Genomic DNA, 11,162 nt, shown 5'->3' with positions numbered 1-11,162 from the left:
GGAAAGACAGGATCGCTTACCCCTAGACAGATAGTACCAGAAAACAGGGCGAGAAGCAAACAGTGGTGTTACATTGTAGCTGGCTGCAGCTCCTGTACCTCCTTTGTTAAGAAAGGAGATTAGCGGGGCACCAGGGTGGCTCAGTCGGTTAAGCGTCCAACTCGATCTCCACTCAGGTCATGATCTCACGGTTCAGCCCTGCATCAGGCTCTGCGCTAACAGCATGGAGCCTGTTTGGGATGCCTCTCTCTCTCTCTCTCTCTCTCTCTCTCTCTCTGCCCCTCCCCTGCTTTCTCTCTCTCTCTCAAAAATAAATAAATAAACATTAAAAAAATAAAATAAAAGAGGAGATTAGCAAGTATGAGGGAGGTCAAGGAACGCCAGCACAGAAATTGAGCCTTCCTCTTTAACATAATCAGAAAGCTTCGGAGAAAAGTGAGAAAAGGGTACGTCTCTCACTGGGCGGTTCAGACTTATTCAAAGCCATGTTCATGAACCACCTACATTTCTCCCATGCAGTCCCATGTTCTACCTGCTGGGGAAAACTACCTTCAGACATCTCTGGGCCAGAGAAGCCACCTGAAACCGTCTGAAGGCATATTGATGAAAGAACCTGTTGTGAACCAAACAGAAACCCAAGTGCCTCCACGTGCACAATCTCACTTCTTATCACCACCGGGGGGGGATGGGCATTATTCCCATTTTGCAGGTGAGGTAACTGAGGCCCAGGGCTGGTAAACACACCCCTAATAGCGTATTTGAGAAAGGATCATGGCAAAATGGGGCCGTCCGAATTTGACCCAGGTCTGTCTGCCTCCAAACAGCTTTCTCTCCTACGTCACCAAGCCTCCTTTGCTCTTATACTTCATCACAGCCGCAAATCCGACACGCCCGACCTCATGTCCAGGACCTTCTGACTGCGGGTCCTCTCTAAGTCACTACTTCATTCATTCACTAAGTCCTTATTGAGTACCTACTGTGTGTTACAGCTGTTCTAGGCGCGGGGGATTCAGGGTGGAAGGAGATCATCTAAATCTGTCTCCTCAGGGAGCTCCCATTCGTTGTGAGGAGGTGGGACAATAAACACGTCGGGTGGTGAGCACCAATGGAGGAGAATACGGTGGGGTGAGGGACTAGAGAAGACAGAGGGAGCATTTCAGGAAAGGCTCTGAGAGATGTGACCTATGAACTGACACCCAACGGAAGTGAGAGAGCGAGCCATGAGGATGTCTGGGACTAGAGTATCCTAAGCAGAGAGACAGCAGTGCAAAGGCCCTGAGGCAGGAGCCTGCTTACTCCATTTGAGGACCGTCGTGGCTAGAGCAAGGGGGAAGTGGGAAGAGTTGAAGTCAAAGAGAAACCAGCCCGGACAGTGAGGGTTCGTGGACCACTGCGAGGACTTTGACTCTGAATGAGGTAGAAACAGCGGAGGGTTTTGACTGAGGAAGGCTGGGGTCTGACTCGGTGTTAACGGGGTCCCTCTGGGGGACAGGGGGCAGGATGTGGGGACAGAGACCAGGAAGGAGGCTGCGGGGGGAGGACGGAAGCTGGACTCCAGTAGAAAGAGGAGATGAAGCCCTGGGTCTGGGTGGCGTCTCTGTGGTGTCCTGGGCCTCCGACTGGCATCTGACTGGCTCGCCTGTGCACAGCACCTGTCCTGGAGACTGGCTGCAAATCCTAAGCCCGCCCCTTCTTAGCTGTGATCTTCACCCCCCTGTGCAGCGGTTTCCTTGTCTGGAAGAGGCGGGAACGTGAGGGTGAGGTGAATGCAATATGTGTTCTTGCTAGCGTGGGGCATGTTGATGTTGGAATATTCTCTTGGCGGTTTAACTTTGAGACACATACACAGGCACACACGCACCTCCTGAAATGGCCCAAAGCAGACACTTGATTTTAGGCGCATCTGGGTGGCTCAGTCGGCTGAGTGTCCAACTCTTAATTTCAGCTCAGGTCATGATCCCAGGGTCGTGGGATCGAGCCCCACGTTGGGGTCCGCACTGAGCGTGAAGCCTGCTTAAGATTCTCATTCTCTCTCTCCCTCTACCCCTCTCCTCTGCTCACACGCTCTCTCCCTTTCTCTCTCTAAAAATAAAAAAAAAAAAAGAGGGGTGTCTGGGTGGCTCGGTCGTTAAGTATCTGACTTCAGCTCAGATCACGATCTCACGGTTGGTGAGCACAAGTCCCACATCAGGCGAGCTCGAGCCCCACTTTGGGTGAGCCCCACTTCTCTCTCTCCCTCTCTCTCTCTCTCTGCCCCTCGTGGGAGTCTCTCTCTCTCCAGTCCCCCTGCCCCTCAGTCACTTGTGCCCTCTCAAAAAAAAAAAGCGTCTAGCTCTTGATTTCAGCTCAGGTCATGATCTCACTGTTCAAGGGTTGAGCCCCAGGTAGGGCTCTGAGCTGACAGTGTGGAGCCTGCTTGGGATTCTCTCTCTCCCTCTCTCTCTCTCTCTCTTCCTGCCCCTCCCATGCTTGCACTCTCTTCCCCTCAAAATAAACTTTAAAAAAAAAGAGAAAAAAGAAATTAAAAAAAAGAAAAAAACTTAATTTTTAAAAGGACTTATTTTGAAGCAGTCCCCTCCTCCTCCCGAAGGGTCCCCGGGAAGCAGGCCACCTGGCGAGCAGCGACCACCAGCAAGGAGGCGCTCTTGACTAGGAGCCGGGCCACTGCCACTTACCAGCTGGGTGGCCTCGGCCCGGGAGGGGGACCATCACGGTACCTGCCTCACGTGGGCGCTTGTGAGCGCGGGATGAATCATGTGGGTGAGCGCTCGGCACAGCCGGAGTCAGCACCCAGTAAAAGAGGGCTGTGAGGGTCCCGCCCAAGCTCCCCTCCCTGTTCTTCCCCGGCTGCAGAAACCGGCCCCTCCTCTCCTCACCCCCTAGCCTGCCTCCACCTGCCTCTCTCAGGCGCCTCGTTCCTGCCCCCCTTATTCCATGGCCGAGAGGGAAACCAAGTCTGCTCGAGGCGGTAGCCTCCCCCCTACCAGCTGCCGGCCACTGGTGCCTGGGCTCCACCTCTCCTCTCGAACATGTCAGTCTGGGGGGGAACGGACGTCAGACGAGTAGACATGTAATTACACACTGTGCTTACACAAGCACTATGAAGAGGAGATCGGTGAGCCACGAGAGAGCGTTAACAAAGGTGGCTTGTGTGGCCGAGGTAGCTGAGACCTGAAGGGTAAGGAGGAGCCAACGCAGGGGATGGGAGGGCCACAGAGAATATTCCCAGCAGAGGGAACCGCACGCCAGGCCCGAGGCCGAGGCCGAGGTGAGCCATGCCTCTTCGAAACCTGAGAAGCCCTTGTTTCCCAGAAGCCTCTCGGGACTGACACTCCCCACGCACATGATTATCCCTTATCCCTGGCACCTTCAGGACCCATGCAGGCAGACCAGCAAGAAAATGTGCACACAAATAAGAGCACTGAAAGCTTTGCCTTTAGGAAAGAATGATGCCCTTGAACATGCCCTTTCCAGAAGGGACTCCTCCAGTTTGTATGAAACGAGCTCCAGCACAGAGGAGACCCTCAGTAGATGCGTAATATGAACGCGCGCTTCTCTGTTCATGAGTTTGAGTCTCACATCGGGCTCTCTGCTGTCAGCACGGACGCCGCTTCAGGTCCTCTGTCCCCCTCTCTCTCTGACCCTCCTCTGCTCACTTGCGCTCTGTCTCTCAAAAATAAACATTTAAAAAAATCGTATTGATGTGTGGCTAGATGGATAGACACGTGACGGATGGATGTGTCAGAAAGCAATCAGAGTAAAATGAATTTATACTTTTTTAAAGCTATTTTAAGTAGGCTCCACACCCGGTGTGGGGGGCCTGAACTCACAACCCCGAAATCAAGAGTCGCATGCTCCGCCAACCGAGCTGGCCAGGCACCCCATGCAGAGTAAAATGTTAATGGCAGATTTTAAAGGGTGGGTACACAGGTATTCACTATAAAATTCTTTCATCTTGGGGGCACCTGGGTGGCTCAGTTGGCTGAGCATCAGACTTGATTTTGCCTCAGGCCATGATCCCAGGGTCATGGCAACAAGCCCCACATCAGGCCCCAGCTGAGCATGAAGACTGTTTAAGATCCTCTGTGGGTGTGTGTGTGTGTGTGCACGCGCCTGGGTGGTTCAGTCAGTTTGGGCATCCGACTTTGGCTCAGGTCATGATCTCACAGTTTGTGAGTTCCAGCCCTGCATCAGGCTCTGTGCTGACAGCTCAGAGCCTGGAACCTCTTCGGATTCTGTGTCTCCCTCTCTCTCTACCCCTCCTGGCTCACATTCTGTCTCCCTCTCTAAAATAAATAATAAACATTAAAAAAAAATTTTTTAACATTCTTTTTCTCTCTCCCTCTGCCTCTCTCCCCAGCTCACACTCTCTCACTCAAAAAAAAAAAAAAAAAAAATCTTTACATTTGAAATATTTTCAAATCAAAATATCGCCGGGGAAGGGAAGGACCCTATGTGATAAAAATGATGGTATTCTGCAAATCCAGAAAAATGCAGTTAACCAGAAGGGTCAGGAAGGTCACCATGCAGGCCCCGCCCCTCCTGGTGTGGCGTTTAGTTCTCACCGAGGCATTGCTTTGTATTTGTTTTCATATTCTGTTTATATGCCTTGTATCCCCAGGAAGCCTGTAAATTCCCCGAGGGCAATTTTCGTCTCTAATTTTTGGCCCCACAAGTGATGGAATTTTGGAGCCGGAAGCCATGTTTGCAGTCCTCCCCTGCAGATGCCCCGCCCCCCTTCATATAGAAGGAAATTCTGGCCCCTGGAAGGAAAGGAAGCTGCCCGCAGGCATCTGATCCTAAGAGGAGTGCAGGTGTCCCAGCACCCAGGCCAGTGCATTCTGGAGACTTTCCAGGCAATTTGGAAAGGTCAGGTTCTATCAATAGGCAGCCAAGGCCCTGGCCCCGCTGAGCCTCCGTTTCCTCATCCATACAATGGGCATCACAAGAGGACTTCTGCCTTTGGGTTGTGAGAGGCTTAAATGGTTCTAGGTCTTCACACAGTACTGGAACCTAGTAAGTGCTTAGTAAGCAGTAGCTGCTACCGCACATCCGAAAGTCTGGCCTTCCGCGTCACCGTTCATGTCTTGTAAAGAGGCCCGCCCTCCTGTCATCGGTGTGCCTGCCACCTGAGCCTTTGGTCCTCCTCCCCGTGCAAGCATCTCCCACACGCAACAACTCCCTCTCTCCTTTGCACGGATGCCCCCCACCCCACCCCCTGACACACACGGGTGCCAAACAGGAAAAGACTATGTTAAGAACATGCTTTGTAGCTCTTGTTTCTCCTCCACTTCCTATGTGACCTTGGCCATGTTTCTTAATCTGCGGGAGCCTCCATGTGCTTCTCTAGTAAAAGGGGCCATGACAGAACCTCTTACCTAGTGAGGTCATGCACCCAGCAGGGAGCCCAGCAATGCACAATAAATACAAGTTGCCCTTGTTATTCCTTCCGGGCCACACCCCCCAATGAGGACGCCACTCCCTGGGGCTGCACTAGGTTCCCGCCACTCTCTTCCTCGTGCTTCCTCCCCCACTGCCCGCTTTTTCGGCCCGGATGCTCCTCTCAGTGCTGAGCATGCGCGATGCTGCACGCCAGCGAGGCATGGCTCCTCCCTCTGAGTGCCCTCTTGCCTCTGACCAGCCCGACGACGTCTCCAGCTCAGCCCCGCTGTGTGTCACCCCCTCCCCCAGCTCCTTCAGCAAAGTAGCAAGAAGAGAAAAGAGAATCCTCCCCCCTCCCCTCAACCAACCCCTCCCCCGGGAGCACGGCGGACCATGATGAGAGTAAAACCGCGTCGTATTTATTCACAAATCCCAGTACAGACCCCTTTCGAGACTCAGGAAATCTGTCCCCCCACCCCCAGCTCCTCCAGGTCCTGTCAGCTAGTATGACAACAGGAAAGTCAGTCTGCTGAGTAAGGCCAGTGCATCAGTTTAGGGAATGATGGCGATGACGCTCTGGAAGAGAGGAGAGAGGGAGTGAATGCAGGGAACGCGGCCCTGAGGGGACCAAGGCCTCTGTCCTCAGCCCCCTAGAAAATGAGAGGGACATTGACACTAGCTTCTCTGACCTCGGACTTGCTTATGTCCTAGACTCCTAGATTCAGGAAGAATAGGGAGCCAGCCCTCCCAGGCAGAGGTGCCAGGGGCCTCTGTGGGAGCCCAGGGGCCTTGTCCGTTTTGCCTCAGAGGATCCCCTGCCACCCCCACGGCCCAGGAATAAACAAGGGTGTGCCTTGGGGCTGTTCCCACCCTCATCCGTATGTCCCAGTCTCTTGCGGCTCAGGTACTAATTGCAAAGAGAAGAGCTAGGACTTTGCTTTGGGCCCAGAGTAGGGAGCAGGGTCCCACAGGAGTCTTTATACTGGGGGGCGAGGGGGTGCCTATCAGCCAGGCAATGGACAGAGCGGCAGGCTCCCCCCGCCTCCCACCGGCATATGGCTGTAAGGCAGCAGAGGCTGGGCAGCAGAGGGACTCACAGTGCGTTGAGGGAGGAAAGCTGGTGAGAAGTGTTGGGCACAGAGGGGAGGGTTTCGGCAGTGCCTCCCCCGCTGGCCCCCCGTGAGTCTCTTTTGCCAGCTTATGTCCACCTCCACGGGAATGGAAAGGAGCCACAAGAGGGGGCGAGGGACACAGAGCAGGCAAAGGAAGGGAAGGCCAGAGCTGGGAAACAGGTCGAATGGATGGCCTCTGCAAGGCTGAGAGTCTGCCCACCGTGACATTGTCCGTGAACGGGCAGTGGGAAGGGATATGACTATGTCTCCAGAGGCCAAGAGCACAATGTAGAAGCCACGTGGGCACTCACCTGCCACAGAGCTGGAAAGTTGAGGAAGGCCTTGTTGACCGAGGCCTGGAATTCAAGGACAAGAGGGTTGGTCACCAGCACGTGCCCCACCGCCCCCCCTAGCGGGGCCTCCCCTCCCTCGTGCTGCTTGGGAGACTTACTCCAGATGTTAATGTTGTGGTTGCGCCCCCTCCGTGCTGGCCGGTGGAAACGCCTGGATGAGTGCCCTGTGGATGAAGCCCAGACTGTCATTATAACCCGTCAGCCCTTGAGGGGTTCCAAGTTCATCTTCCACCTCTGACCTGCTGCCCTGTAGCAGGGGCCGGGGTGGGAGGCATAGGCTAACCCCCTGCCCCCTCACTGTCCAGAAGGAAAACCCAGAGCCCATGTTGCTGTGGGAATTCTGTGAGATGAGAAGAAATGCCTGGAAGGATGTCTGCCCCCTCCTGACTAGTTTTCCCCCAATTCCCTCTTATTTCACTGAACGAATGCCCTGTTGCTGAGAAGGCCCTGACTGGAAAGGGAACCCAGAGAACCCACACAGATCCTAGTGTGACCTCAGCCCGACCTCGGCTCTACCCCCTCTGACCTGATCCCTAACGTGGGTTGATCCCTGTCCTAATTTTATCCCCAGATACTCAGCAGTGCCTCTGCTGCTGTGGTCAGCCTCGAATCCCACAACAAACCTCCCCCTCCTGACCTCTTCCCAACGAAGACTGCTGTCTGACCCAGAGCCCACCCCTCCACCCCGTATACTTTCTGCAGAGTCCCTTCCTCCCCACCCACCCCTGGGTCCCTGCCTGGCAGCCGATGTGGCTGTCGGCTTCGAGGTCGAGGTCTGGGTCAGTCCTCAAGATGGTGTCCTAAAGATTCTTTGTGGAGATTGGAGCGTGGGGAATTGAGGCAGGCAGGGGTCAGCCTTCTGGTCCCCATGCCCCCTCCTTGGTGCCCGTTCTGCTGAGTGCTAGCCACAGGACCTTGGCAAGTCCCCCGAAAACCTCAGTGAGCTTCCATTTCCTTATCTGAGAATCAGGGAGTCAGCACCCTCACCCTGCCTACCTCAGAGGCTGGTTATGAAAATGAAGCAGAAAAGGGCTTGTCTCCAGAAGCCATTCCCCATGCTTCCTCTGATGCTCTGGGTTTTCTCAACACTCACTCTGTTTGCACTGCCACAGATCTTGGCTCAGTAACCACTTCCTGTTCCCCAGGAGAGGCTTCGTGTGCCTCTCTTTACACCTCCTCAACTGGGAGGGCAGCTCCCTGAAGGTGGGGCTGGGCCCCTTTCACGCTGTCTGATACAGGGCTTTGCCATGAGGTGGTTTCCTCCATCTGGCCAGCTGAGCCCAGAGGAGGAGCGTGGCCATGGAGCTGCCCAAGCTTCTTTCACCGAATCGAGGCTACATGGACTACCCAAATGTCCCAAGGGTTTAACTTTCCCTCCCCCCAGCCCCTTCTCCCCAGTTCCCCACCCCTGTTCACCTACATTCAGCAGCTTGTTGGCCTCCTTGCCGGCTTGGTTGACCCCATTATGAACATTCTGCTGCAACCTGTCCACCTCCTTCCCGGCCTGGCCAGCAGCATGGTGGACACCTTGGCCAAGTTTCTCCGCTTCCTTTCCAGCCTGGCCGGCAGCGTGGTTGACCCCTTGACCAAATTTCTCTGCCTCCTTCCCGGCCTGGTTGACCCCATCGTGGACCCCTTGGACCACTTTGTCTGCCTCCTTTCCGGCCTGTTCAACAGCATGGTGAACGACCTGGCCAAAGTGCTCCACCTCCTTCCCAGCCTGGTTGACTCCCTGGTGGACCCCTGGGACCACTTTCTCTCCCTCTTTCCCACCCTGTCCTGCAGCGTAGTTGGCCTCCTGGCCAAACCTCTCTGCCTCCTTCCAGGCCTCATTAGCCCCATGCTGGACTCCCTGGCCAAACTGCTCCACCTCCTTCCCAGCCTGGTTGACTCCAGGATGGACCCCTTGGACTATTTTGTCTCCCTCTCCCCCAGCCTGCCCTGCAGCATAATGAACATCGTGACCAAACTTCTCTGCCTCCTTCCCAGCCTGGTTGACCCCATGATGCATCCCCTGACCAAACTTCTCTGCCTCCTTCCCAGCCTGGTTGACCCCATGATGGATCCCCTGACCAAGCTTCTCTGCCTCCTTCCCAGCCTGGTTGACCCCATGATGCATCCCCTGACCAAACTTCTCTGCCTCCTTCCCAGCCTGGTTGACCCCATGATGCATCCCCTGACCAAACTTCTCTGCCTCCTTCCCAGCCTGGTTGACCCCATGATGGATCCCCTGACCAAGCTTCTCTGCCTCCTTCCCAGCCTGGTTGACCCCATGATGGATCCCCTGACCAAACTTCTCTGCCTCCTTCCCAGCCTGGTTGACCCCATGATGCATCCCCTGACCAAACTTCTCTGCCTCCTTCCCAGCCTGGTTGACCCCATGATGCATCCCCTGACCAAACTTCTCTGCCTCCTTCCCAGCCTGGTTGACCCCATGATGGATCCCCTGACCAAACTTCTCTGCCTCCTTCCCAGCCTGGCTGACCCCATGATGCATCCCCTGACCAAGCTTCTCTGCCTCCTTCCCAGCCTGGTTGACCCCATGATGGATCCCCTGACCAAGCTTCTCTGCCTCCTTCCCAGCCTGGTTGACCCCATGATGCATCCCCTGACCAAACTTCTCTGCCTCCTTCCCAGCCTGGTTGACCCCATGATGGATCCCCTGACCAAACTTCTCTGCCTCCTTCCCAGCCTGGTTGACCCCATGATGGATCCCCTGACCAAACTTCTCTGCCTCCTTCCCAGCCTGGTTGACCCCATGATGGATCCCCTGACCAAACTTCTCTGCCTCCTTCCCAGCCTGGTTGACCCCATGATGCATCCCCTGACCAAGCTTCTCTGCCTCCTTCCCAGCCTGGTTGACCCCATGATGCATCCCCTGACCAAACTTCTCTGCCTCCTTCCCAGCCTGGTTGACCCCATGATGCATCCCCTGACCAAACTTCTCTGCCTCCTTCCCAGCCTGGTTGACCCCATGATGGATCCCCTGACCAAACTTCTCTGCCTCCTTCCCAGCCTGGTTAACCTCATGATGGGCCCCCTGGCCAAACCTCCCCGCCTCATTCCCAGCCTGCCCAGCAGTTTGGTGGACCCCCTGGCCAAACCTCCCTGCCTCGCTTCCCGCCTGGTTGACCCCATGATGGACCCCCTGAATCACTTTGTCTGCCTCCTTCCCAACCTGTCCAGCAGCGTTGTTGACCCCATGGACAAACTTCTCTGCTTCCTTTCCTGCTTGTCCGATGCCATTGTTGATCCCATGGGCTACCTTGTCCAAGCCGTTGTTGAGCCCCTGGACGCCCTTGTCCAGCTCCTTGCCAGCTTGGCTCCCCATGTGGCTAAGTCCATTAAAAACTTTCTCCACTTCCCTTCCAGCATGAGTGATTCCATTATTGATGCCTTCCAGGGCCTTGCCCACCTCTCTCTCTGCATTGCTCAGCCCTCGGTTGATTCCTTCAATGACCTTCTCAATGGGGTCATCACTGGCCGCCCATCCAGGAAGGGCCCCCCAGAGCAGTAGGAGGGAGCAGGAGCTGAGCAAACTGGCAAGGTGCATGTTGTTGGCAGGGTGGGGAGGATGCAGAGAGGAGCCAGAGAAGCAAAGCTGCTATTTATCCTCTACCTCCCTCCCTCTTCTCCACCCCTCATGACTCAATTACCCTGTGAGGCACTGACTTGGTCCCCAGTCAGGGAGGTATTTCCCAGAGAGCTCTGAGTTGAGCAATGAAGAGGAGGAGGCAGAGAGGGTGAGTCATGAATGGAGAACACTCACGTGGCATCTTCGCCTCTTGCCCATTTCAGGCCCTCCACCCCAAAGCCCAGATGGCCTCCCTTCCAACCACCCCCTCTTTTCATTCCTCCCCCACCATCCAGGTCTCCTCTCTCCCAACCCCACCTTCCAGCACCCCCATCCTCACGACCCAGGCCTGGCTCTTCACTCCTCTTGGGGGACGGAAGGATCGTCTCCCCAGTAGTGAGAGTCTGGGGCGATGGGAGGTGCAGTCAAGGGAAGGAGAGCACTCTTAGGGAGTTGAAGGAGTCATCAGACCTTGCTCTTACTGTTCCAGTAGATGCCCCCTGCCCTACACTTACCGCGTCCCAGCCCCATGGGTCTTCTCCCTGGTCCTCAGACACACCAGGTTTATTCCTGCCTCCATGGCCTTTGCACTTGCCGTCTTCCCTGTCTGCAATGCACAACTCAGATCTTCACATGGTGGGTTCTTCCTTATTCTGCTCTTGACTCAAATGTCGCCTTCTAAAAACAAAAAACGAAACAAAACAAAACAAAAACCTTCCCTGGTTGTCTCTCAGTTATATT

At 55.1% G+C, this 11,162-nt stretch overlaps 1 protein-coding gene across 1 annotated transcript; it reads right to left on the bottom strand.

Annotated features, from left to right (window-relative positions):
• Nucleotides 1-5,779: 5,779 nt before the first annotated feature.
• SBSN (suprabasin) lies at nucleotides 5,780-10,920 on the bottom strand. Its single transcript, XM_081791418.1, has 5 exons — nucleotides 9,486-10,920; nucleotides 8,268-9,161; nucleotides 6,946-7,011; nucleotides 6,806-6,850; nucleotides 5,780-5,958 (listed from the first exon to the last, which is right to left on the bottom strand). Exons 1-5 carry the CDS (start codon nucleotides 10,398-10,400, stop codon nucleotides 5,935-5,937), a joined length of 1,944 nt encoding a protein of 647 aa, XP_081647544.1. The 5' UTR covers nucleotides 10,401-10,920; the 3' UTR covers nucleotides 5,780-5,934.
• Between the last annotated feature and the right edge of the window lie 242 nt (nucleotides 10,921-11,162).

Source organism: Panthera onca, chromosome E2 (genome assembly GCF_046562875.1).
Source record: "Panthera onca isolate mPanOnc1 chromosome E2, mPanOnc1 haplotype 2, whole genome shotgun sequence".
NCBI lineage: Eukaryota > Metazoa > Chordata > Mammalia > Carnivora > Felidae > Panthera > Panthera onca.
This window is presented reverse-complemented; position numbering and strand designations above follow the sequence as displayed.